Consider the following 27,122-nt stretch of genomic DNA (forward strand, 5'->3'; position numbering starts at 1 on the left):
ATGGTCTATTGACTTTGAAACTTTTGCTTAGTTTTCATGTATTAGTTTGTGATTAGGTCAGTATATAGGTAAACCACTAGTGGTTTGAAATTGATAATTGGTATGCAGTTGTATAAGCATTGGCATATCTCATTTCCATGGAGATTATTTGCCCCCCCCCCCCCACCCCCCTGAGTAATGGTCAATTGACTTTGAATATTTGCTTAGTTTTCATGTATTATAGTTTTTTATTAGGTCAGTTTATCATGTTTATGGGGAACCACTAGTGGTAAGTTAATGATAGTTGATATGCAGTTGTATAATCATTGGCATATCTCATTTCAATGGAGAATATTTTGCCCAGCCCCCCTCAGTCATGGTCTATTAATTGTGACATTTTGCTTTGTTTACATGGTTTAGTTTGTGTTTAGGTTTGTTTAAAGTGAAGTACTTAATATAATTCCATGGTATTTGGTATATGCAGATGTATTACGATTGGCACATCTCATTTCCATGGAGATTGTTTAGCCATGTACATTCAGTCATGGTTCATTGACTTTTGAATATTTGAAAACTTACATATTAAAGTATTGACATTTTAATTTCAACATTTGCATTATCAAAATTACAGAAAAGCGAAACAGAAAAGAGAAAATATAAATAATAGTTTTATGTTTAACATTCAAATACTCTAGAAAGAAATTCCTCAGCATTTTAGGAAATTTTAAGATCTATCAAAGATTTAGAATAAGACAAATAGTGTGGTATAAAAGAATTACTCGTAGATATTGATAAAACTATAAAACATACTTATTCAAGATCAAGGAATTTGTTTCAATGAAAAAAAATAATATATAGAAATGATAGTTTATAAACTAAAAAAAAGTCTCTCTTACTATTCTGGAACATATAAATCTATAACATTAACGGAAATGAAGCCTGAATTTACTGAATTAAAAGGGAACACCAGTGAAACAGATGGCATCATAACTCAAGCAATGAAACACAGCAATCTTGTTACATTCACTTCTATTTCCAACTGATGTAACTTGATATTGAAAACTGGAATTTATCGAGCACACTGGAATAAACCTTACTTGTGAATTGTATTTCAAAAATATGTAGCGCTGTCCTAAATGAAAGGGATGAATGTTCAAACACTCAGTTTGGATTAAGAAAAGATCACATAACCTCAGACAGTTTCTAAACCAATGACATGTTGATAAGGGACATCAAAGAACATCGATAATTTTTAAAAAGCAATTTAGTTTTGTTTTTTTTTACATTAAACACATTCTACTTTTACATGAAACCATACACGATGGTATGTAAAAGTCAATACAGCTACTTTTTCATACTATTTTTCAGGTATTATGTCTGTACTAAAAATATGTAGTACTGAAAATTTACTTTTAATATTCAGTACTATTTTGTTTCTTTAAAATTATTGTAATATTTTATTACATTATATAAAGGGTAATAAATTTCAACAAAAGCAGCCTCCTCCATGAATCTCAGCTGCATCCTTTGAAACTTAATGAAGAGATAAGATAAAACATCTGTTTGCGTTATATTGCCAATGTTCACGATATAACGCAAACATAGGAAGAAACATGAAAAAACAATTACACTTTCGTACAGGTTCATCATTTTAAAAAAGTTTTTTTTTCAACTTTGTATGTTTGCCTTTTTAATTGTTTTGATCTGAGCGTCACCGATGAGTTGTATGTAGACGAAACGCGCGTCTATCGTATTAAATTATAATCCTGGTGCCTTTGATAACTAATAAATATTATAACATTCATTTATTTTTTTAGTCGATCAATATTGAAATTATTGAAAAAAAATTAAGTTCTATTTCTGTAGACGAAGTATACCTTATACAAATTCTATTAAGAAGAGATGTAGTATCATTGCCAATGAGACAACTATTCAAAGTTACTTGATGTGATCATCAATAAATCCTCAACATACGGACTTAAACAAAGGCTAAACACATAACATTTAGTAAGCTATAAATGGCCTCGACATGACATAGTGGGAAAAATTTCAATGGAAGAAACCTACAGCTTCAAATATGAAGGATCAATAAGCAAAAACAAATTTAGAAGGCAGCAACCAAAGATTAGAGACTCTTGACTTGGAACATGCAAGCACATGTGGCAAGATTAGATAATGCTCAACAATGGTTAACCTTTATGGTTTAACAGACAATGATATAGTACAAACTATAAGACATTTATTGGAAATGGCTATGCTCGTCCGATTGGTAAAAAGTACAAAACATATTTTTGGGTATTTTTGAATTTTTATGTAACTCCTAAACTGTAAAACAAATATTATGAAAGTTCTTTTTTCAAAATGTACATAAACGCGCTAATTGCATTGGTTTTATGTTTAATAATTTACAAATGTAGTAACAGTAATCTCATGTGAATAAGAAGAAGCAGTTTTAAATATGTATAGATATATAACATTTAATCTTGAAACTGCTGCGTATTTGTTGTGTAGATTTCAATATTCGGAAAACTGTCGATTAAGAGTTGTTCCTATTCAAATCCGTGCCCGAGTATAAGCGATAAATAGCATAGCGTAGACTATATATTTTCACTGCAAATGTCTATGATGAAGCCCGTACATTTTGAAGTACTACTTGATATAAGAAAACAATCTACATAATGGTCGATGAGTTCAAATACAGACCCACACTTCGATTCGATTGGTCTGCTAAATAAAATTACGTATTTGTTTATTTAATGAAGCCTGAAGTTTTCATCTCCCTTTTTTTCATAAATATTGTATTTATTTTATTCGTTCATTGCATTTCTACTCCCTTTTTTGTATGACTTTTTGATAACGTTATCCCATTTGATGTTTCTTATTGTGTCTTTCTATGTTGTAATGCTACACAACTGCTCCAGGTTAGGGTTAATGTTGTCGCCTGTTAAAAAAAATAAAGTTGCTGCCCTTAGCCACCGGTTTTTCAATGTTTCACGTTTGTGAATATGGTTCATCAGTGTATATTTCTTTTGGGTCTAGATTAAAGATGTACTTTTCTGACGTTTCAGTCGCGTTAAAATCTCGTTCTGGAATTATTTCCCAAACATGTGATACAAGTAGAATATATTAATGAATTTTTAATAAATTATAATCAAACATAGCTCTGTGAAAAGAATGTGTATTCATAATGAACCTTGTTTTAGTAATCCAGTTTTCAAATTTTATGGCCAATCAAGTCAGTATTTTTAGCCAACATTTTGAGAAAATGGGTGAGGGGTACAAAAAATTATTTTACAAGAATCATGTACATCCCATATCATTTTTGTCTTTTCAAATTTCTTAAATATGTAATTTTTCAATCATTTATCCCAAAAAAGTGGAAACTGAGAAACATCACAAATTTACAACATTGACAGCATGTTAAATTTGACACAATTAAAGTTAAATTTATCAGAAAAGTTCACTTCATCTTTATTTAATTTATGGATGTATCTAATAAACTAAGATAATATTGTCAATAGCAGAATGACTGTTTTCCATAATTTAGGAGTGGGATCTTAAGCGAATCTGGTTTGATATTAGATGAGTATGCTATATCGGTTTAAGGAAAACAAAAATGGGCCACAAAAAGAAAAGCGAAGGAAACACACCAACTATAAGATACAAAAGAACGGAACAACAGAAACACTGACATACAACAAAATCAAACAAATCTTATTTTGTGAAATGGTGGGTGGAACCTGGTTTCATGTCTAGCCAAGCCTCATGCTTATATGGCAATGTTAAAATATCTTTTAAATGGCAACACCTGGTAACAGCAATACTGTTCAAACAAACGCAAGATCAAATCAGCAAATAAAAACGCATGTAGACCACAGAATAACAACAGTCTTTAACAACAAAGTACAACACAATTGATGTATTTTTATGGTTCACATATAATTTTGAAATGCATATATTCATATGAAACAGGATGTTTCTACAAAATTAAACAAATATTTTCATACTACTAGACCAAATAAATAGCATGATTACGACTGTCTTAAAAGGCTATTTTAGATTAATGTCATATTGACGTCATAAGTAATTTGACTAACATGATACTGAATCCCACGTAAAAAGAAATTAACTCAGTAAACTGACAAATAATCTGTTTAGAACTATATGAGTGTTGTAAGTTTTTATAGGAACACCCATGGATATCTGATAATATGAATTTACGTAAAAAAGAATACGTTTGATTTTATTAGTGCTATTATGTAATATTTAAAGGGGGAAATTGGCTTTATACTTTCGACTTTTAAAGTCAAAATATACCTTTTATATAAATATACATTTTTGTCTGAGAATAGGAATTCGACGCTACATTTAAATTTATCACCCAGCGTGCATACAGTGTCTTGTATTTATCTCCTTCAGTTGTCCTATTCAATGTCAACCCTTTATTCCAACGAAAATTACCACAACGATTAAATATTTATCCTACTCAAATTTATTGCAACATATTATAATGGATGTAAGAAAATCACTGCAAGTCACTGCAAGTATCTTAGCCGTTTTCAGAGAGATTTTATTATTCATTTGACAGTTATCAGATCTTCAGAAGGTTCTTTTACAATATTTCCCATTCCGATAATCTCCGATCATTTCAATTGAAAAGTTATATATTAAATTTTCAAATAAAATGCTGTTATGGAATTATACACGGTCTTTCATAACGATATCAACTTTTGCTAAATATTTTATATTTGATGTTGATATTTATATCAGAAGAGAAGAGAAATATTACATAAGTCTACAAGAATTTGGCTGAATGAGTAGAAACAAGATGGCTTTTGATCAAAGATTTTTCCTCTTGAGCATTGTTGCTTTGAAGACTTTAGGTAAGACTAACAAAAGATAATTTATTATACTGCTGAAATCATAGATACTTTATACACATGTTTTTAAATTTTAAGACTTTATTGAACATGTGTGAAATACATGCATGTTTGTTGAGGTTTTTTTTTTAATAAAACAGGCTTAAAAAAATATTTTTCCAATTTCACGTTTTTGGACCACGATATTTATTAAACAATCCGCTCTCCAGTGTTTTATGTAATTGTTCTCTTTTAAGAGAAAGCAGGATCGTTTGTGATGGGAAAATGTCCCGTGAGTAATTTTAGCTTAAAATAAAGATTTAAGATGCCTCAATTTAAAGCTATCATTTTTGTTGTGCCATTTTTTTTTTAAATATCTAGAAAATAAGCACGATATTGGGTCTCAAATGGTAACGTCAAATGTTTATGTTGTAGCGTTAAATAACTGCGATTAATTATTATTGAGGATTTTTTTAAATTTCGCTTGCAATTTTTGTTTTGCACATCGATATAAATAAATTTCATGTTTGGTGGTACCGAATATGCAAGGAATCTTTCCCACTGAAAGTAATGTAAGCCAAAAACAACAAAATATATCGTATTTGTTGATAAAATTGAGAATGGAAATGGGGAATGTGTCAAAGAGACAACATCCCGACCATAGAAAAAAACAACAGTAGAAGGTCACCAACAGGTCTTCCATGTAGCGAGAAATTCCCGCACCCGGAGGCGTCCTTCAGCTGGCCCATAAACAAATATAAACTAGTTTATGGATAATGAACGCCATACAAATTTCCAAATTGTACACAAGAAACTAAAATTAAAATAATACAAAACTAACAAAGGTTAGAGGCTCCTGACTTGAGACAGGCGCAAAAATGCGGCGGGGTTAAACATGTTTGTGAGATCTCAACACTTCCCCTATTACTCTAGCCAATGTAGAAAGTAAACGCATAACAATACGCACATTAAAATTTAGTTCAAGAGAAGTTCGAGTCATAGACGTCTTTATGAAACAATAAGATACATACGGTATGATGAGTGCCAATGAGACATCTCTCTACCAAAAAAATTGACATAAAACGTAACAAAATGGAATGTTTCCCCATTTAGATCGGAAAAGGAAGAAGATATTTTATAATACTTTGCTTTAATTGAAAAAAGTTGTCGGGAGGTACAAGTAAAACGGGTCTTGCTTATAAAATTCACTTTACTTTCTTTAATAACGGATATAATAAAAATGAAACGATTGTCAAAAAAAAATCTAATTTATATTCATCTCATATATTAACAAGCTTTGTATGATATGGGAAGGTCAATAGCCACGCGGTAGGATTTTATTTTCACTTTCAAGCTTTATACATATGAATCTTATTGCAGAGAAATAAAAACAAATCACAGTTTAACGCTTGAAAAGATGATTTTTAATACACATTTTTTTTCACAACTTTATAACCTCATCTTAACGAATATACCCAGTCATCGGTTTTGTTTAATATTTTGTGGTCTTATTGATTTAGTTTAAACATGTTTATTTAGAGTGGATTGGGAAACAAGTTTTGCAACTTATATTAATCCCTTTCCACCTTGCGGGTGCGAGTGCTGCCTTGTAGCGGCATTAGCCTACTTTTTTTCGAAATCTACAAGGGTGTCTTTAACGTGCAAGAGATTTGGCTCTCTCTTAACACGGGTCAGCCATTTATCGTCCCCTTCCGACGGACTATCATCGTTTCCTTAAGACCATACCCGCTAATGGTGTCAAGGGAGAGCCGAAAATTGAGTTCCTGAAATTTTCATCCCAAACGGGAATCGAACCAGTCACCTTTGTGTTAGTAGTCCGATGCACTAACCACTCTACCACGGCTTTCATAGTAGCTGACTATCAAGAAAATTCTATCTGAGGAAATATTAACGAAAGATACACCATAAATATCGTCCCGAATAAACATGACGTTACGCACGTTATTGTGTCAATTACGTATAATCAACCGGTCCACACTAATAAACGGCTTTTCTATAAAATCATAACAGTAAAGTTACATAAAACTTTATCCTTAAACAAGACAAGTATTTACCATTCCAAAAAAAAATGTTTTTATCATATTTTACAATAGTCGAAAATAAGGCCAACATATTGGCGGGAAAACGTAAAAAAATGCGTGTCAGACGTAACAGACTATACGCATTATTACTATAGCAGGGGTGTTTGCGTTCTTCAAAACAGTATTATATGCACGAAAATTCGAACGAATGATATGCTTTATATATAAAGTATTACAAGTTTATTGAATATGAGTTCCTGTAACGACCAACGCTTTTTTTTGGCAAAAACAAATAGTGTTCATTATGGTCAGATGTTGGAAGCTGTTAAGGTAGATCATAAGTAAATGTTTTTTGAGACAGAATTTTATTAAAATTTGCCAAAATGAAGATTTTACTATGCTTTTTTCATAAATATAATAACAAGTATCGGGTCACCGTGCTATTTTTCAAGCTATGAGTCGTTGAAAATTGCCTAAAATAAGACCGATTGTGTACTGTGATTGTACAATCCAAGATGGCGGTATACCATGAATCTACCTTAAGTTATCAAAATTTATAGATTTTAAAATAAAAGATTATATTATATTTCAATTGTGTAAACAATGCTCATAAAAGGACATAAACAGACCATATCAAAATTGATTTTTTGCAGCATTCACACTACATGTAATAGTTATCAAAAGTATACATATGAAAATGCAACGGCTTCTGGCAAATGTCTTGCAAGATGTCCAATGTTGGATTTTGTCGCTTTTTACAAATAAAGTGTCATTTCCGACATTGTTTGTTTAAAATTTAGATTTGTTGCATGCTAAATAGTGCTTTTCCGTAATAATACTTTAACTTGTTATTATACTTAACTTTACAAAATAGCTACATACTTTTTGATAATTTGCGTTGTCAAATTGACTTCTTTTTCACAGAAATGAAATGGACTTTCTTGTAAGTGCGTCCACTGGCACTGGACGATTTTCATAGGTTTTCAACATTGTCTATTCGGGACGCTATTGATGGATAATCTGTATATATTTCCTCAAAAAAAGTTTTCTAGACAGTCAGATACTATCGAAAAGACCACGAAGTATAAAAAAAATCCGATTACTGGTTTGTGAAAAGGTTGTATATTACAAGAGGATAAAAAAATCATCCTTTTCAAGTTTTCAAATTTCGGAAGCGTAAAACTGCGATTTGGTATTTTTCTGCAATAAGATTCATATGTATAAAACTTGAAAGTGAAAATAAAATTGGGCCTACCGCGTGGCTATCCACCTCTCAATATTATACAAAGCTTGTAAATATTTGAGATGAATATAATTAACCTTTTTTTCTGACACTCGTTTCATTTCTTAATCTAATTGTTCCGTTATGAAAGAAAGTTTTAGTAAATTTCATAAGCCGGAGTCTGACCCGTTTAACTTTTCCCGATTATATTTTTTAATGAAAGCAATAATATATATATCTTCTTCCTTTTCAGACCTAAATGGGGAAACATTGCATTTTATTACGTTTTATGTCAATTGGTCTCTAGTAGAAAGTTGCTTCATTGGCACTCGTCATACCGTATATATCTTCTCATTTCCTATAGACTTATGCATTAGCCAAATACGATATATTTTGTTGTTTGCTGCTTACGTTACTTTAAGAGGGAAATATTTGATGCATATTTAGTACAACCAAATATAAAAAAAATCCATTTTGATGTGCAAAACAAAAATTACAAGCGAGAAAAATAAATATCTCAACCAATCTTTAATCGCCGTAAAACCTAAAAACTTGACGTTTCCATTTGAGAAGCAATATCGTTCTTACATTGAAATAAACACTTTTACTGTTAAGTAAGGCGATCGATTGCAAATAAAGTCTCTGTTGTAAGTTTATAAGTTAATTCATAAATATTAAAGGAAGGATAAAAAAAAAAGGGTTCCCTATTCCGCTAATTCGAAAAATTAAAAATTCCTACCATTCATTCATACTCATGTTAACAAACAGTTTATTACCAAAGAGAAATCTTTAACACAAATTATAGTTTTCTCTTGTATGAATCTGTTTCATATGGTTTTGACTCCCTATAATTTAAAAAAAAAAACGCATGAAAATGTTTGTAGCCTAGTACTACTTTAAATTGTGCAATCTGTTTTATTTTTTGTCATGGCGATGTCAGTGTTTCTCCAACTTTTGAGTTTATCTTTTAAAAAAATAAAATTACATCACAATTCAAGTTCAATCAGACAAATGAAAGAAATACTGTCCACAATTTAAAAATACTTATTTTAAAATGTTATGGAGTGTTGATGATTCGGAACAGAAATCGAACCTTTGACTTGGTAATGTACTGATCAAATTATTTTTAAAAGGTAAATGAGATTTTTGTTTTTTTCCCTGTTGATTTTAAAGCTCGTTTTTTAAATGCTTGATGTAAAGTTGGTCTATTCGTCGATTTTTTCTTTTGTCGATTTTTTAAGCCACTTAGGGTAAATCTGTTATCCTCCTTTTTTATCATATTATTCCTGTCTTACTCTGATTGAACTCGATTTGTTTATATTGATCATTTTATAGGACTGGTAATTGAGAATACATTTACAACACCAAACATTGAAACAAAGAATTTTCATTACGTTGTTGATTTTTGGCAGTATGTTGTTGATGTCAACAAATATGGTCTAGATTTAACTGGAATTACGACAATGACATTTGAGGTGAAGGCGTGTGGAGGGGCTTCAATTGTCATGTCAAATTCAGAAGTTGGAGACCCCAAAAAGCCCTTGTATAATTTAATTATTGGTGGCGAAAATAATACAAAATCAACTATCAAAGTACGGTTGGACGATTCCCTTCAACCGACGAGCCAGCGACTGATCTCTGACCAAACTCCTGACGTTTGTAAATGTAATGAATACCGACCATTTTGGATCAGTGTTAAAAACGGAGAGCAATGGATAGGAACAGGACGTATCGTTGGAAAAAGTGCTATAATCGGGTTGAACTATCCTCATTTTATAATAAGAGGCATAGGAATATACACAAATCAGGAGAATATAGGAGATTGGAGGGTACAGATAGAAGGTAAAATTGTTTCCTTTTCTAAATTTCTAAACCGCTTCAGTATAAATGTTATTGTTTAGCGTATGTCTAGTCCAAACAAACTGTAGAAGGGCATATGTAATATTTGTTCTAAAAATTTTCTGACCGAATTTCCAGCATTCGAACAACAGCGACAAGCAGTGTTATATTCTTCTTTTTTTTTTAAATATATGTAAAATGTTCAAAAATCAAAATACAGAAAACAGGTCTATTTGGCTTTTGTCTTGTGACCATAAATACATATGCAACAGTGCTTCAAATAATTTACAATTACTGCTATAATCAAATCCATATAATTGCAGGCATATGCATTATTGGTTTTTCTAACGTATGTCTATTAGCTTTAATTATATGTTACAAGCCCTTTATTTCCTGTTTATTGGTTGAATATGGTATTTGGTATTCGTATTCGAGAGGCTTTCGATTTGGGTGGTCCCCGTTAACATATCAAAGCGCTTTCAAAATATCCTTTGTAGTATTTCACAGTTTATTGAGCTGCCCGTTTGTAACCTATACATTTCTATGTGAGCATGTATCTGGATTATCTATTAAATATAATAGTCATCTCTACTTAATAAGAGTTATAAATGAGAACAATCATAATTTATAATTATCTATAGGGTCTATTTCATTTGTTAATCGCATTTTTTTTATGGTATCCGCATCACGGATTCACATTTTACTCATTCCATCTACCGAATTATAAAGACTACCAGTAAGATTCATTTGATCATTACGAACAAAAATATCCGAACATGTATTTTGAATATTTTTTTTTTTCAGTTTTGAACAAACTATTTGATGGCAGTTTCCTCCAATGTTCAACTAACTATAAAGCCGTCCTGGACATTATACTCGAAAAGAAATCATCATTGCTGCAATGTGCTGTCATGTGTTATATGATAATCTCATGTATTGGACATAATTTTCATTATCAAAGGTATTTTGTTTTGTTCATTTTTATTGCCATTCCTCCAATTATGGGAACAAATTAAAAAACAGTATACGCGAATTCCGCAGACATATCGTGTACAACACCAAAACTCAAAACAGAAGTGAAATAAGGAACATGTCTTTACTTTGAAGAGAGCTGAAAGCTAGACCCAAAAGTAAACGCAGTATAGGTATTTTAGATACATAATACACGAGACTGTATTATGAAAATGTAAATCAAGCCATAATAATACTGTACGTAGGAATACGTGAACGTGCTATTACTATTAAAATTTCACGTCACAAATTTCAAACAGCAATGGTACATCAGACGAAATTCTTTGATAACTTCTCATGACTAAATCAATGTGGGATGACAACGTCACACCAAATTTTGTTTTATTACGACACGTAATTTCCTAGACATCGATAAGGCCACAACGTCAGCTGTAAAATAAGTCGTCGAATGTCATAGCTGAAAGATTAACGCTATAAATCTTCCATTATAATGAAATACAAGGAATCTCTTGCAGCGAAAAACAATAAATTTTAAGGTTCCGATTAGTCGAGTATCATTTTGGTAATCGATACCCGGTATCACCGTGCAATACTCGAGTACTCGAGTACTCGTTGACATACCTAATTAAAATGCACAATGCTAACGAACTTTAAAAACGTATCTAACATTTATTTACGTGATTGTTCCTAAGTTACTACTATTATGCATTATTATACATGCCTTCCATACTTCTTTCTTTTAAAAAAAATTCATACCTGAATTAACATAGCTTATTCACTATAACGTGTGATGCGTTTTTTTAAGTTCATCAGCATATGTGTATTTTGATTGGGGATGTCAAGGAGTATTCGAGAATCGCATAATGGATATTACAAATCAGAAGGTACAAATCAGAACTCTAAACATGACAAACAGAACCGGTTTATTTAGTTATCAATCAGTTGGGCGTCGGTAAGAAGAAATCATTTAGGGGAAAGCAGGGTTTCATTGAAATCTCATGATTTGAATATAAAACATGACATAATCAATCAAAGAGGGACATTCAAACTCATAGATAAAAAATAAACTGACAACGCCATGGCTAAAAATAAAAACACAAACAGACAAATAATAGTAGAAAACAAACGAGTTTCTAACTTTACAATGAAGTTATACATGAAATTGATGTTTAAGCATTAAAAAAAATAATCTAGTGTTGCGTTTGTCATCGTCGGCAATATATATATAAAATATTAAATGTAGAATTTGTGAAATCTACAAAATGAAATAACCACACGAAAAGACATGTTCTTTTTAATCTATGGAAATAGGTACTTTTTGAAATAAATTTAGAAAATATAATTGATTAAGAAAGGTGATTTTTTTTCACATATCCTACCTGTCATCCCGGAGGGGCTGAATAAGGATAACAAACGTTAACAGGGCGAAAATATTTGGTGGGATAAAAGATTGAGATTAAAGAAATGCTAAATATAACGAATGAAGAAAAATGGGCAAACATGATAGTACTTGTACAGTAAAAAGAAAAATCAGCAATGATGATAAAAGTATCAAAGAATAGAGACAATTTAACAAATATGAAAATATACAAAAAATGGAACAATGGCCTAATATTAAAAATACAGGAAAGATGGGTCCCTCTTGGCAAAACAAGATTCTCATAATTCATATCAACTCATTCTAAACTAAAACCACCAGTAGAAATATATCTCTTTGACCTCTTAAACATGTATCTACTAAACAAAATTTCTGCATTTCAAATCAAAGAGCACGACACATTTTACAACATTGTCGAGAGCTCATGTCTTTCAGTCGTGGAGGAAACGATTATCAAATAAGAAAGATTCAAGACTTAAATCTAAAAACTATAAACATTTACTAACTCAGATTATATATGATTTTATCTATTAGTTTCAGCTGTGAACTGGTAACATTCAGTCCTGGCTATGGTGTTGTAAAAGAGATTCCAAAGAAACACGAAGACGGCTGGAAATTTTATACAAAGTGTTACAGATACAATCGTGCATGTCTTTGGTGTCACTTCTGATGGTGTTTGTCTTCATCTCTGAGTTTTGTGTTACTTCTGATGGTGTTCCTCTTCATCTCTGAGTTTGGTGTTACTTCTGATGGTGTTTCTCTTCATCTCTGAGTTTGGTGTTACTTCTGATGGTGTTCCTCTTCATCTTTGAGTTTAGTGTTACTTCTGATGGTGTTCCTCTTCATCTCTGAGTTTGGTGTTACTTCTAATGGTGTTTGACTTTATTTGTGAGCTTGGTGTCACTTCGGATGATGCTCGTCTTCATCTCTGAGTTTAGTGTTACTTCTGATGGTGTTCCTCTTCATCTCTGAATTGTGTTACTTCTGATGGTTCTCGTCTTCATCTGTGAGTTTAGTGTCACTTCTGATGGTGTTCGTCTTTATCTCTGAGATGTGTGTTACTTCTGATAGTGCTCGTCTTCATCTCTGAGTTTAGTGTTACTTCTGATGGTGTTCCTCTTCATCTCTGAGTTGTGTGTTACTTCTGATAGTGCTCGTCTTCATCTCTGAGTTAAGTGTTACTTCTGATTATGTTCGACTTTATCTGTGAGTTTGGTGTTACTTCTGATGGTGTTCGTCTTTATCTCTGAGTTTAGTGTTACTTCTGATGGTGTTTGACTTTATCTGTGAGCTTGGTGTCACTTCTGATAATGCTCGTCTTCATCTCTGTGTTTAGTGTTACTTCTGATGGTGTTCCTCTTCATCTCTGAGTTGTGTGTTACTTCTGATGGTGCTCGTCTTCATATCTGAGTTTAGTGTTACTTCTGATGGTGTTCGTCTTTATCTCTGAGTTTAGTGTTACTTCTGATGGTGTTCGTCTTCATCTCTGAGTTTGGTGTTACTTCTGATGGTGTTCCTCTTCATCTCTGAGTTGTGTGTTACTTCTGATGGTGTTCGTTTACATCTCTGAGTTGTGTGTTACTTCTGATGGTGCTCCTCTTCATCTCTGAGTTGTTTGTTACTTATGATGGTGTTCGTCTTTATCTTTGAGTTTAGTGTTACTACTGATGGTGTTCGTCTTCATCTCTGAGTTTGGTGTTACTTCTGATGGTGTTCCCCTTCATCTCTGAGTTGTGTGTTACTTCTGATGGTGTTCGTTTACATCTCTAAGTTGTGTGTCACTTCTGATGGTGCTCCTCTTCATCACTGAGTTGTGTGTTACTTCTGATGGTGCTCCTCTTCATCTCTGAGTTGTGTGTTACTTATGATGGTGTTCGTCTTTATCTCTGAGTTTAGTGTTACTTCTGATGATGCTCGTCTTCATCTCTGAGTTTAGTGTTACTTCTGATGGTGCTCCTCTTCATCTCTGAGTTGTGTTTTTCTTCTGATGGTGTTCGTCTTCCTCTCTAAGTTGTGTGTCACTTCTGATGGTGTTCGTCTTTATCTCTGAGTATAGTGTTACTTCTGATGGTGCTCGTCTTCATCTCTGAGTTTAGTGTTACTTCTGATGGTGTTCGTCTTTATCTCTGAGTTTAGTGTTACTTCTGATGGTGCTCGTCTTTATCTCTGAGTTGTGTGTTACTTCTAGTGAATGGTTGTTACTATGTTCAATTTGGTTTTACTTCACTCGATTTGTCACACTTATAAATAATAAATGTTACTTCTGTCGCGCTGCAGCTACTTCTTGCGAATGAGTGTCAGTAGAAATGGTGTTAATTCTAGATGATGAATATAACTTCTAACTTCTGGATACTGAGTGTCATTCCATATGACATTGTGTAACTTCTAGATGATGGATATTGATTGTGACGAGTTTGTGAAATTTCTGGAAACTGAGTGTTTAACTTACTTCTTTTTTATGATTAAATGTATCTGTTGTCGTCTAGTGTTACTTTTGTTGATTCAATCATTGAAGTAACATACTTCTAGGGTTGAACAGTGTCATTGAAAATGTTCGTTTAATGGTGCGATCCTAATTGTAGTGTTGTTTGATTACGCAGAACCTCATTCTCCAAACACAGATATATATTTGATAACAATATAAAAAAAGAAAACATTATTACTCACATCACATATAAATAAAAAGATGATGTATGAGTGCCAATGAGTCACAATGTAAAAAAGTCAATAATTATAAAGTACATGTATGACCTTAAAAACGGAGCTTTGTCCCACAACGAAAGCAAGCTATAAGGTAACAATACACAGTTAGGAGTTTAGTTTCATATTTTGGCCCCTGTGGATTTTTCAAATAGGAAATTTATTGTGTAATAAAATTCCTTTTTAGACAGCTGAGTGTTAATTTAGCCTTCAAAGATTGTTTATAAGAGCACCAAGATTATTTTTTACATGTTTTATGGGCTGTTTTCTGTTTGACAATTCGTATTTTCATAGCTAGACCGGCCATTGGTCCAGAAATTAATTTAATGTTATAAACACTTTTTTTTTCTACACGAAGTTTTTGAATCAATTTTACAAAAAAATGAGATGAAAGACATATGATTTTCATTTGATTTGCTGAATGATATATGTACTCAGTTTCAGAAAAGGTATTACTTTAAGCGATCGAAATTCTACTTTTAGCTAAATTTTTGGGGAAATATGTGACATCCTTTTCCCCCTTTTTGCAATATTTTATAACAAATAAATGCAGATTGTTGCCATGGATACACCCAAAATAAATTATATTTTACCATTTTATATATTGGATATAAAATCTATGGAAGATTCTGATTACATGCATATGCCCGTATATGACACAAACAGTAAGCTTGATATTGCAAGAAAACAATGAAAAGGGGATGGTTAAATTTATAAGGGCAAATTTTAATATTTTTTTCCGAATTGTTTATTGGTACCTAAAGCGGCTCAAACTGTAAAACATCTCAAACGCAACACTGGCGGTATAAACTGTATGAAACACAAGAAATGAGGCATACTTATAAACATCACTTACAAACTATAACAACTGCACAACATGCTCCTGACACAGGATACGTGCATACAAAGGCATCGGGTTTAAAAGAGGGACGAAAGATACCAAAGGGACAATCAAACTCGTAAATCTAAAACAAACTGACAACGCCATGGCTTAAAATGAAAAAGACAAACAGAAAAACAATAGTACACATGACACAACATAGAAAACTAAAGAATAAACAACACGAACGTTTCAACAGGCGTGTAACAGAACAACATAAATAGACATAAAAAGACACACGATAAAATATCAATTGATGTATTAACTAGATCCAAAAATATTTAAGTAAAACCAGACAAACATACACTGAACGAATATTAAAATGAGTTGCATATACAACATACATGTTGCAGCAAGGAATAAAAAAAGGTGTCGGAACGATGTGAAAAATACCCCAGATATAAGACTTTCTACGGAGAAAGAAGAATTGATAAGTTCCTTCTTAAGTTTTTTATCATTTGGTATATACGTCATACCACCACCACATTGTTTGCTGTGACGCTTAACATTAGCGTGTATTTTGGGATAATATATTGTACGCTTGTGCGCAGCTATTATAAGTAAGTTGAATCTATTTTGTAAAGTTGCGGCAAGATACAAACATAGAGTTTTGTTTGACAGAAATAAATTGCTGGAATTTTTTCAATGTACGACGAATTTACGGGCGTATGACATTTGCGCCGATTTATCACATTTTATTCCTTCATTTACGCCGATTTTCTCTTTAGATTTGCGTCTATTTCGTTATACATTTAAGCCGATTTTATATTTGCTCCTAATTGCATTTACATTTTAACATTGACGAGTAGATACTGACCAAACATATCGGAAGGTCAAAGCAAATGATCGCAAAAAAGGTATACTTATGTTTTCTACACACTTTAATCTTGAATGTCTTTGCAATGATATGTCAGCACTTTTTATAGATGGAACGTTTAAGTGCTGTCAGAAATACTTGTATCAAGTATATACTTTACACTGATGTACAAATGAAAACTACGTACCTCTAACTAACGCCTAGTCCTATACTATATGAACTCGGGGCATAAATTTTCAATTTTTATTTTACTTTTACTGTTTTTGCTATTTTTCTTTTTTTTTTATTATCAATGTACATTTATAATTAGGAAATATGAAAATATCATGAAACCGTTAATAGTGAATATATAATCCGAAGGTATATATTATAGGACTAATTTACGCCTGCGAAAGATGAACAGTGTTATGAAGTTATGGGAATATAATTTGCAATCTCTTTCATCAAAAACAATTTTCCTTTGTTGCCGAGGTTATGCCCATTGACTTTTTGTCGTTTTCAAATGGCTAAGAACTGGTGAATGAAACCCAGTCTTTTGGGCTGAACACGGGGTATAATGTAAAGACAATTTAAGTGACATTGTTACATGGCTACCCCAATAGATTAACAATTCATAACATTTGTACAACAGCTAACAGAAGAGGTCTATGAGGATAAATGCAAAATAACATTCACCTGTAACTTACCTGTAAAGAGATAGGGGCACATGAAAAAAAAAGTAAAACGCCGGAATCTTCTTACCATATCGACAGAACCCGTGATTCAGGATATACTTCATTGCGATGCCGTGTAAGTTACACGGTGGGTAAGATTGTCCTGCGAGAAAACTTTCTGTGCTGCTGATTTGGTCCTGAATGGTGCTGGTGAGCATCGAAAATATGTAAACATAATCGTAACAGATGAATTTAAACGTGTTCTTGCATAAAAAGGAAGGAGACAGTAGAGATGTTTTAATTTTGTTTCTTAAGGGTAATGAGCAGACAATGTAAAATTAGACCCTCTAGACTGTTTCCGTAAGCGTAACACACAAATGCTTATTTTAAAAAAAATCTAGAATTGAAAAAATAAAACAAAAATGCCCCTGAAGTCCGCTTTCTAAACTCCAAATCCACACGGCAAAACTATTTTGTGAAAAACCTGCGCAATATATTGAAATTATGCATTTTCTCAGTTTAGACATGTCCTGATTCTGTTTTAGGTGGTCCTGGTAATGTACTGCTGGTTTCTGATACGATGCTTGTGATTTTTTTTTATAAAAAGTTGGTCCTATTTAAAACAAACATTACAGAATAAAAAAATAAGGGCAAATAATTATATTCAATCGGATTTATGACTCATACTTTTACTTTTGTGCATTTATTTGGCTGTATATAAGCGTTTTCAAATAATCGTAACTTATATTACATAAATGGTCAACATCTTCAATCCAATATCAGATGAAAATATATCTAATTAGAATAGTTTTATTTAAGATATTTAAATCCTTTGAATTGATGATTCTCTACAGAATATGCTTACTACAAATTAACAGGTGTTTGAGGTAAAGCGACAGTTATGATAACAGTACACGTTTGACTCGTTTCATTCAACTAAATATACGATGTTAGAGGATTCAACTACTGAAGTGTCTCATTCTTGTCTTTATATATACACTGTCTCCTACACATTTCGACTGAATAAAAAAACACAGACTTCATAACCACACATGACTTATGAAACTGACTAAAATGGAACAAGATGTGAAAAATTGCAAGTCACACATGACCTTGAACAACGAGTAAAACAATAAGGAATACTAGCTATAAAAATGTAAACGATTAAAAAAGGAAGACCAAATATGACAGAATTGTAACCATCGACAGCCACTGGTTTTGGGCATTCATAACAGGACTGAACATTTTTGAATGCGTTGATTACCCAACCCTGAGCCTCCTACTTTTTTTCTTGATTTATATTAGTACAGTGTTTTAACAACACAACACGACACTTAAAATTAAAATTGAAAATGGGGAATATGGCAAAGAGACCCAATCCGACCAAAGAGAAAACAAATTTGGCAAACAAAATAATAACATAAAGACACAAATTATTAAACCAAGAGTTTAATTCTGGAATTATACACGGTCTTTCATAGCGATATCAACTTTGTTAAATATTTAATATTTGATGTTTATATTTATATCAGAGGAGAAGAGAAATATTACATAATTCGACAAGAAATTGGCTGAATGAGTAGAAACAAGATGGCTTTTGGTCAAAAGATGTTCCTCTTGTGCATTGTTGACTAGCAATGTATTAACTAGATCCAAAAATATTTAAGTAAAACCAGACAAACATACACTGAACGAATATTAAAATGAGTTGCATATACAACATACATGTTGCAGCAAGGAATAAAAAAAGGTGTCGGAACGATGTGAAAAATACCCCAGATATAAGACTTTCTACGGAGAAAGAAGAATTGATAAGTTCCTTCTTAAGTTTTTTATCATTTGGTATATACGTCATACCACCACCACATTGTTTGCTGTGACGCTTAACATTAGCGTGTATTTTGGGATAATATATTGTACGCTTGTGCGCAGCTATTATAAGTAAGTTGAATCTTTTTTGTAAAGTTGCGGCAAGATACAAACATAGAGTTTTGTTTGACAGAAATAAATTGCTGGAATTTTTTCAATGTACGACGAATTTACGGGCGTATGACATTTGCGCCGATTTATCACATTTTATTCCTTCATTTACGCCGATTTTCTCTTTAGATTTGCGTCTATTTCGTTATACATTTAAGCCGATTTTATATTTGCTCCTAATTGCATTTACATTTTAACATTGACGAGTAGATACTGACCAAACATATCGGAAGGTCAAAGCAAATGATCGCAAAAAAGGTATACTTATGTTTTCTACACACTTTAATCTTGAATGTCTTTGCAATGATATGTCAGCACTTTTTATAGATGGAACGTTTAAGTGCTGTCAGAAATACTTGTATCAAGTATATACTTTACACTGATGTACAAATGAAAACTACGTACCTCTAACTAACGCCTAGTCCTATACTATATGAACTCGGGGCATAAATTTTCAAATTTTATTTTACTTTTACTGTTTTTGCTATTTTTCTTTTTTTTTATTATCAATGTACATTTATAATTAGGAAATATGAAAATATCATGAAACCGTTAATAGTGAATATATAATCCGAAGGTATATATTATAGGACTAATTTACGCCTGCGAAAGATGAACAGTGTTATAAAGTTATGGGAATATAATTTGCAATCTCTTTCATCAAAAACAATTTTCCTTTGTTGCCGAGGTTATGCCCATTGACTTTTTGTCGTTTTCAAATGGCTAAGAACTGGTGAATGAAACCCAGTCTTTTGGGCTGAACACGGGGTATAATGTAAAGACAATTTAAGTGACATTGTTACATGGCTACCCCAATAGATTAACAATTCATAACATTTGTACAACAGCTAACAGAAGAGGTCTATGATGATAAATGCAAAATAACATTCACCTGTAACTTACCTGTAAAGAGATAGGCGCACATGAAAAAAAAGTAAAACGCCGGAATCTACTTACCATATCGACAGAACCCGTGATTCAGGATATACTTCATGGCGATGCCGTGTAAGTAACACGGTGGGTAAGATTGTCCTGCGAGAAAACTTTCTGTGCTGCTGATTTGGTCCTGAATAGTTCTGGTGATCATTGAAAATATGTAAACATAATCGTAACAGATGAATTTTGACGTGTTCTTGATTAAAAAGGAAAGAAACAGTAGAGATGTTTTAATTTAGTTTCTTAAGGGTATTGAGCAGACAATGTAAAATTAGACCCTCTAGACTGTTTCCGTAAGCGTAACACACAAATGCTTATTTTTGAAAAAAATCTAGAACTGAAAAAATAAAACAAAAATGCCCCTGAAGTCCACTTTCTAAAACTCAAATCCACACGGCAAAACTATTTTGTGAAAAACCTGCGCAATATATTGAAATTATGCATTTTCTCAGTTTAGACATGTCCTGATTCTGTTTTGGGTGGTCCTGTTAATGTACTGCTGGTTTCTGATACGATGCTTGTGATATTTTTTTATAAAAAGTTGGTCCTATTTAAAACAAACATTACAGAATAAAAAAATAAGGGCAAATAATTATATTCAATCGGATTTATGACTCATACTTTTTCTTTTGTGCATTTATTTGGCTGTAGATAAGCGTTTTCAAATAATCGTAACTTATATTATATAAATTGTCAACATCTTCAATCCAATATCAGATGAAAATATATCTAATTAGAATAGTTTTATTTAAGATATTTAAATCCTTTGAATTGATGATTCTCTACAGAATATGCTAACTACAAATTAACAGGTGTTTGAGGTAAAGCGACAGTTATGATAACAATACACGTTTGACTGGTTTCATTCAACTAAATATACGATGTTAGAGGATTCAACTACTGAAGTGTCTCATTCTTGTCTTTATATATACACTGTCTCCTACACATTTCGACTGAATAAAAAGCACAGACTTCATAACCACACATGACTTATGAAACTGACTAAAATGGAACAAGATGTGAAAAATTGCAAGTCACACATGACCTTGAACAACGAGTAAAACAATAAGGAATACTAGCTATAAAAATGTAAACGATTAAAAAAGGAAGACCAAATATGACAGAATTGTAACCATCGACAGGCACTGGTTTCGAGCATTCATAACAGGACTGAACATGTTTGAATGCGCTGTTTACCCAACCCTGAGCCTCCTACTTTTTTTCTTGATTTATATTAGTAAAGTTTTATAACAACACAACACGACACTTAAAATTAAAATTGAAAATGGGGAATATGTCAAAGAGACACCAGTCCGACCAAAGAGAAAACAAATTTGGCAAACAAAATAATAACATAAAGACACAAATTATTAAACCAAGAGTACTCGCAGCTACTGAAAGCTAGCATTTCCAACTTATAGGTAAACCATGTTCTTTAAGATTAAAATCTCAATCGATACTCACCAAATCACTTTCGCAAAACTTAAGTTAACATTTCTAATTTCGGGTACAGGAGAACTTTAAAATTGTGCAGTGAATCTTGATCTCACAACAGTTATTGTCAGAAATATGTATACATCAGACATTATAACGGGTATATGATAGACACTAAATATTTTTTTTTATTTTATTATAAGCAATGTATCGAACATTTTAGTTTAAAAAAATCCCCAATACTATATTCATTTTGTGTGTCAATTTGTTTAGATAAAAAAATGTCAATACAAGAGAGTATTTTGGTTTAATGAAACTGTTATCTGTCGATTTCTAGATCTTTGCATAGTAGATATTTATTTTATGTATTTAAAAAAGATGAGGGGAGGGGGAGGGGGAGGGGGAATTGGTAATCATCTTATCGTAAAGAAACAGTCAGGGACACATGTTACGTTAAATGCGTGATTGTGTCCTGCAAACGTATAAAATAACAATGAAAATGTTTGATTTATCTGGTTTAAGATTTGATTTTAATGTGGAAGATACTACTTCTCTGAAGCTGAGAAGACATTAGGTTTTACCCTTGTTCGTCTGTATGTACGTCCGTAAGTCCCAAAATTGGTTTCCGGTCTCTACCTTGAGTTGGTCTCAACCACATGTTATAAAACTTATACTCAAAGCTTATTATTACAAAATACAGATCAAGTTTGAGTTTGGGGGCGTCAGGAAATCTATTCCTCAGGTAAAAAAAACATTAGTTTTTCAAAAATTAATTCAACTACGGTCACAAATAAAAAAGAAATAGAACTATCTTAGCGTTTTTAGTTTTTATAAGAACAACCATTGAACTCTGATAATATGAATTTAATTAAAAAAGAATATTATTTATTTGAATTATCGTTATTGTGTACTATATCAAGGTTGGAATTGGCTATACACCTTCGACTTTAAGTTCAAATATACATTTTATACGAATATGCCTGTATCTATAGGGGAAAAAATTGACAATAAATTCAAGGGAGACAGTCAGGACTGCAAAGTTTATTGAATTTATCATCTGGCGTTCATACAGTGCCTTGCACTTATCTCTTTCAGATGTCATATTCGATGTCAATCCTCTGTTCCAACGAAAAATACCAAATTAATAAACTGTTTAAATATTTATCGTCTTAAAAGTTATTGTATAATCTTATACTGGATATAGGAAAATAACTGCAATTATTTTTAGCAGTTTTCAGATAGATTTTTTTATTTATTTGACAGCCATCAGATCTTGGGTTCATTAACAATATTTCCCATTCCGAAAATCTCCGATCATTACAATTGAAAAATCATACGACACCAGTGTTCTTAATTTTCCAATAAAATGTTATTCTGGAATTATACACGGTCTTTCATAGCGATATCAACTTTGCTAAATATTTAATATTTGATGTTTATATTTATATCAGAGGAGAAGAGAAATATTACATAATTCGACAAGAAATTGGCTGAATGAGTAGAAACAAGATGGCTTTTGATCAAAAGATGTTCCTCTTGTGCATTGTTGCATTGAAGACTTTAGGTGAGGCTAACAAACGATAACGTATTATATTGCGTAAAGTAAAGATGCTTTAAACACATGTTTTCAAATTTTCAGATGTTATTTTTAAAACAGGTTTGAAATACATGCATGTACATTTTTTGTGTTAAGTATTTTGAATGAAACAGTTTGCTGGACCACGATATTAATGATTAAAAATCCTCTCTCAATCTGTCCCTATTAAAACTACATTGTAGTTCTCTGAAGAGAAAATGTCGCGTCAATAGTTAAAAGATTTAAGATGCCTGATTTTAAATCGGTCTTTAATTTAATGCTATCATTTTTGTTTCCATCTTTTTTTTATTTAAACAGTATAATCGTTTTTAAAAACGTTGTCTATCCAAAAAAAATTTCTCACTGCCATCATATACTGTTAGTTATACCTTTATAACTGAGTACTTGCTAGGAATATTTGTGAAGTCATTCTGGTTTCATTTTGAGAGTAGTCTAGTATTCGGGAATTTATTTTGAATAAACGCTGTGAAATTATTTACTACTAGTTTTATACGCGAGAACAACCTATTAAATCAGAAATTATCGTAGGAGGTTAAACATATATTTCCGAGAAAGAAACCCCAAAACGTGTTCTTTTAACATTGTAAATTATTGAAATAAAAGTCAAATATACAGATTTGTATTGATATCAAATCCGTTATCTGATTTTTCATCAAATATAGAAAAACAAATAACAATTTACTGAGCTTACTTTGATAGTCTCATTAGCGTAACTTAAATATTGCCGCTTGTTCAAGATTGCAGCAGTAAATATCATTGTATATTGCATACATTGAAATATACACTTACATTGTTTAGTCAGGCGATCGAGTGCAGCTGAATTCCCTTTTGTAAGTTTATTCGTAAATTCATAAATGAGAAAGGAAGGATGATAAAAAAAATGCCCCACATCCGCTAATTCGAACAATTACAAATCCTCCTATTCATTCATATTCATGTTTACAAACAGTTTATTACTAAAGATACACCAAATACAACATCAACACAAAATATAGTTTTATTTGATTAATAGGAATCTGTTATATATGGTTTTGACTCCCTATTATATAAAAAAAAAATGCATGAAAATAAATGAAGCCTATAGCTAGTATTACTATAAATTGTGCATCCTGTATTTTTTATACGCCCGTCAAAATTTTGACGGGACGTATTATGGTATACAAATGTCCGTTGTCCGTCCGTCCGTCCGTCTGTCCGTCAGTCCGTCTGTCCGTCAGTCCGTCTGTCCGTCTGTCCGGCGTAAACATGTCGCACCGTAACTTGAGAACGACTTATCCAAATTTCATGAAACTTTAGATAGTTGTTTCTTATGATGGTCAAATGATCTGTATACTTTTTGGTGAAAATAAGATTAAAACTTTTTGAGTTACGGCACTTTGTAACTAAAACAAGGGTGTGTTTTTTTCACATGTCGCACCGTATCTCAAAAACGATTTTTGATTATGGCTTAAAACTTTAAACACTTCTAAGTTATATTAATCTTAATATCTGTATACTTTTTGGTGATGATTCAAAATTTTATTTTTGAGTTATTGAGTATTTTGTAAAAAAGGAGGACGGGTTTTTTACATGTCGCACCAAATCTCAAAAATGATTTATGATTATTGCTTAAAACTTTACACATGTCTTTGTTATATTAATCTAAAGATCTGCATACTTTTTGGTGAAGATTCAAAATTTCATTTTTGAGTTATTGAGTATTTTGTAAAAAAGGGGGAGTTTTTTTTTACATGTTCTGCCGTATCTCAAAAACAATTTATGATTATTGCTTAAAACTGTACACACTTCTTTGTTATATTAATCTAAAGATCTGTATACTTTTTTGTAATGATTTAAAACTTTATTTTGGAGTTATTGAGTATTTTGTTAAACAGGGGAGGTTTTTTTTACATGTCGCGCCGTAACTCAAAAATCACTTATGGTTATTGCTTAAAACTTTACGAACTTCTTTGTTATATTAATCTAAAGATCTGTACACTTTTTGATTTTGATTAAAAATTTTATTCTAGTGATATTTAGTTTTTTGTAAAAAGAAAAAAACAGGGTTGGGGGTTTCACATGTCCCGCAGTGTCTCAAAAACAATAAATGGTTATTGCTTAAAACTTTCTCAGAAACTATTTATGATTATTGCATAAAACTTCCACACAAGACGTCGGGCGTATCATGCGCTCATGGCGCAGCTGTTTATTTTGTCATGGCGTTGTCAGTTTTTCTCTGACTTTGGAGTTTTTATATTTTTCTTTAAAAAAAAAATAACATAGTAATTCAGGTTCAATTAGACGAATGACAAAAATACTGTCCACAATTAAAATGGTCTTAGTTTAAAATCATATGCAGTGCTGCTAATTCCGAATAGAAATCGAAACGAAAACACTTCTCTTATTTACCTGATTACGTGTCCCTTTTATTTTAACTGAATTATAAGAAGTGTGCCATAGCAAATTAATTTTACACGGTAAATAGTTAAACGGATTATAATTTAATAAGCCAGACGCGCGTTTAGTCTACATAAGACTCATCAGTGACGCTCAGATAAAAAATCCAAACAAGATCAAACAGCATTGAGGACCCAAAATTCCAGAATTTCTGCAAAGTACGGCTAAGGTAGTATATTCCTGGGATACGAAACTCTATAGTTTTTACGAAAAATTAAAAGTTTTGGAACAGGAAATTTATTAAAACGACCATATAATTGATTTGCATGTCAACACCGAAGTGCTGACTTCTGGCCTGGTGATACCCTCCAGAACGACAGACCACCCGCAGTGGCATCGACCTGAGATTTTTACTCTGATGTCATTTAATGTTCGTGTAAGTGCTTGATGTAATGTTTATCTATTCGTCGTTTTTTTTTCTCCCTTTTTTATGCCACTTCGGAGAAATATTTTATCCTCCTTTTTATCATATTATTCCTGTCTTACTCTGATTGAACTCGATTGGTTTATATTGATAATTTTGTAGGACTGGTAATTGAAAATACATTTACAACACCAAACATAGGGACAAAGGATTTTTTTTACCTTGTTGATTTTTGGCAGTATGTTATTGATGTCAACAAATATGGTCTGGATCTAACTGGAATTACGACAATGAAATTTGAGGTGAAGGCGTGTGGAGGGGCTTCAATTGTTATGTCAAATTCAGAAGTTGGAGACCCAAAAAAGCCCATGTATGATTTTATCATTGGTAACGATAATAATCAAAAATCATTTCTTAGAAGACGGAAGGACGATTCCCTTACAGCGATGAGCAAGCAAACTGTCTTGTACCATACTCCTGACATTTGTAAATGTGATGAATACCGACCATTTTGGATCAGGGCCAAAGACGGAGATCTTTGGATCGGAGAAGGACGTACCGTTGGTATGAATATTACAGCCGGGTTTTATTACCCCCCTCCTTTTACAGTAAGGGGTATAGGAATATACACAAATCAGGAAAATATAGGAGAATGGAAGGTACAGATAGAAGGTACAATTGTTTCCTTTTCTTAATTTCTTCAGTACAGACGTTATTGTTTATCATATATCCACTCCAAAAGAACTTTAGAAAAGAATATGCAATTATTTTTTTTGTATAAGTAGAGTTATATCCTTTTCTTTTTTTCTTTTTTTAAATATATGTAATTAGTAAAAATATACAAATACAGAAAACCGTTTTATTTTGCTCCTGCCTTGTGACCATGCAAAAATATGCAACATTGTGGCTTTGAATAATTTACAATAACTGCTATTGTTAAATCCATATTATCGCAAGCATTAGCATTTTTTTTTTTTTTTACTGATTTCTATTAGTTATTATTATGTGTTACATGCCCTATATTTGCTGTTAAT

General features: G+C 32.0%; 1 protein-coding gene across 1 annotated transcript; it reads left to right on the plus strand.

Annotated features, from left to right (window-relative positions):
* Positions 1-4,807: 4,807 nt before the first annotated feature.
* On the plus strand, positions 4,808-26,783 carry LOC134714419 (uncharacterized). The gene is made up of 3 exons (XM_063575658.1): positions 4,808-4,862; positions 9,438-9,944; positions 26,251-26,783. The coding sequence occupies exons 1-3, from the start codon at positions 4,808-4,810 to the stop codon at positions 26,781-26,783; spliced, it is 1,095 nt and encodes a 364-aa protein (XP_063431728.1).
* Positions 26,784-27,122: the final 339 nt, after the last annotated feature.

The sequence above is a fragment of the Mytilus trossulus genome, chromosome 4, assembly GCF_036588685.1.
Source record: "Mytilus trossulus isolate FHL-02 chromosome 4, PNRI_Mtr1.1.1.hap1, whole genome shotgun sequence".
NCBI classification, from domain to species: domain Eukaryota; kingdom Metazoa; phylum Mollusca; class Bivalvia; order Mytilida; family Mytilidae; genus Mytilus; species Mytilus trossulus.

Bases quoted from the DNA above. Each gene is read 5' to 3' on its own strand.
- LOC134714419 (XM_063575658.1), top strand. From the start codon at position 4,808: ATGGCTTTTGATCAAAGATTTTTCCTCTTGAGCATTGTTGCTTTGAAG. The intron at 4,863-9,437 runs GTAAGACTAACA...ATCATTTTATAG, and splicing joins TGTTGCTTTGAAGACTTTAG to GACTGGTAATTGAGAATACA. The intron at 9,945-26,250 runs GTAAAATTGTTT...ATAATTTTGTAG, and splicing joins TTGGAGGGTACAGATAGAAG to GACTGGTAATTGAAAATACA.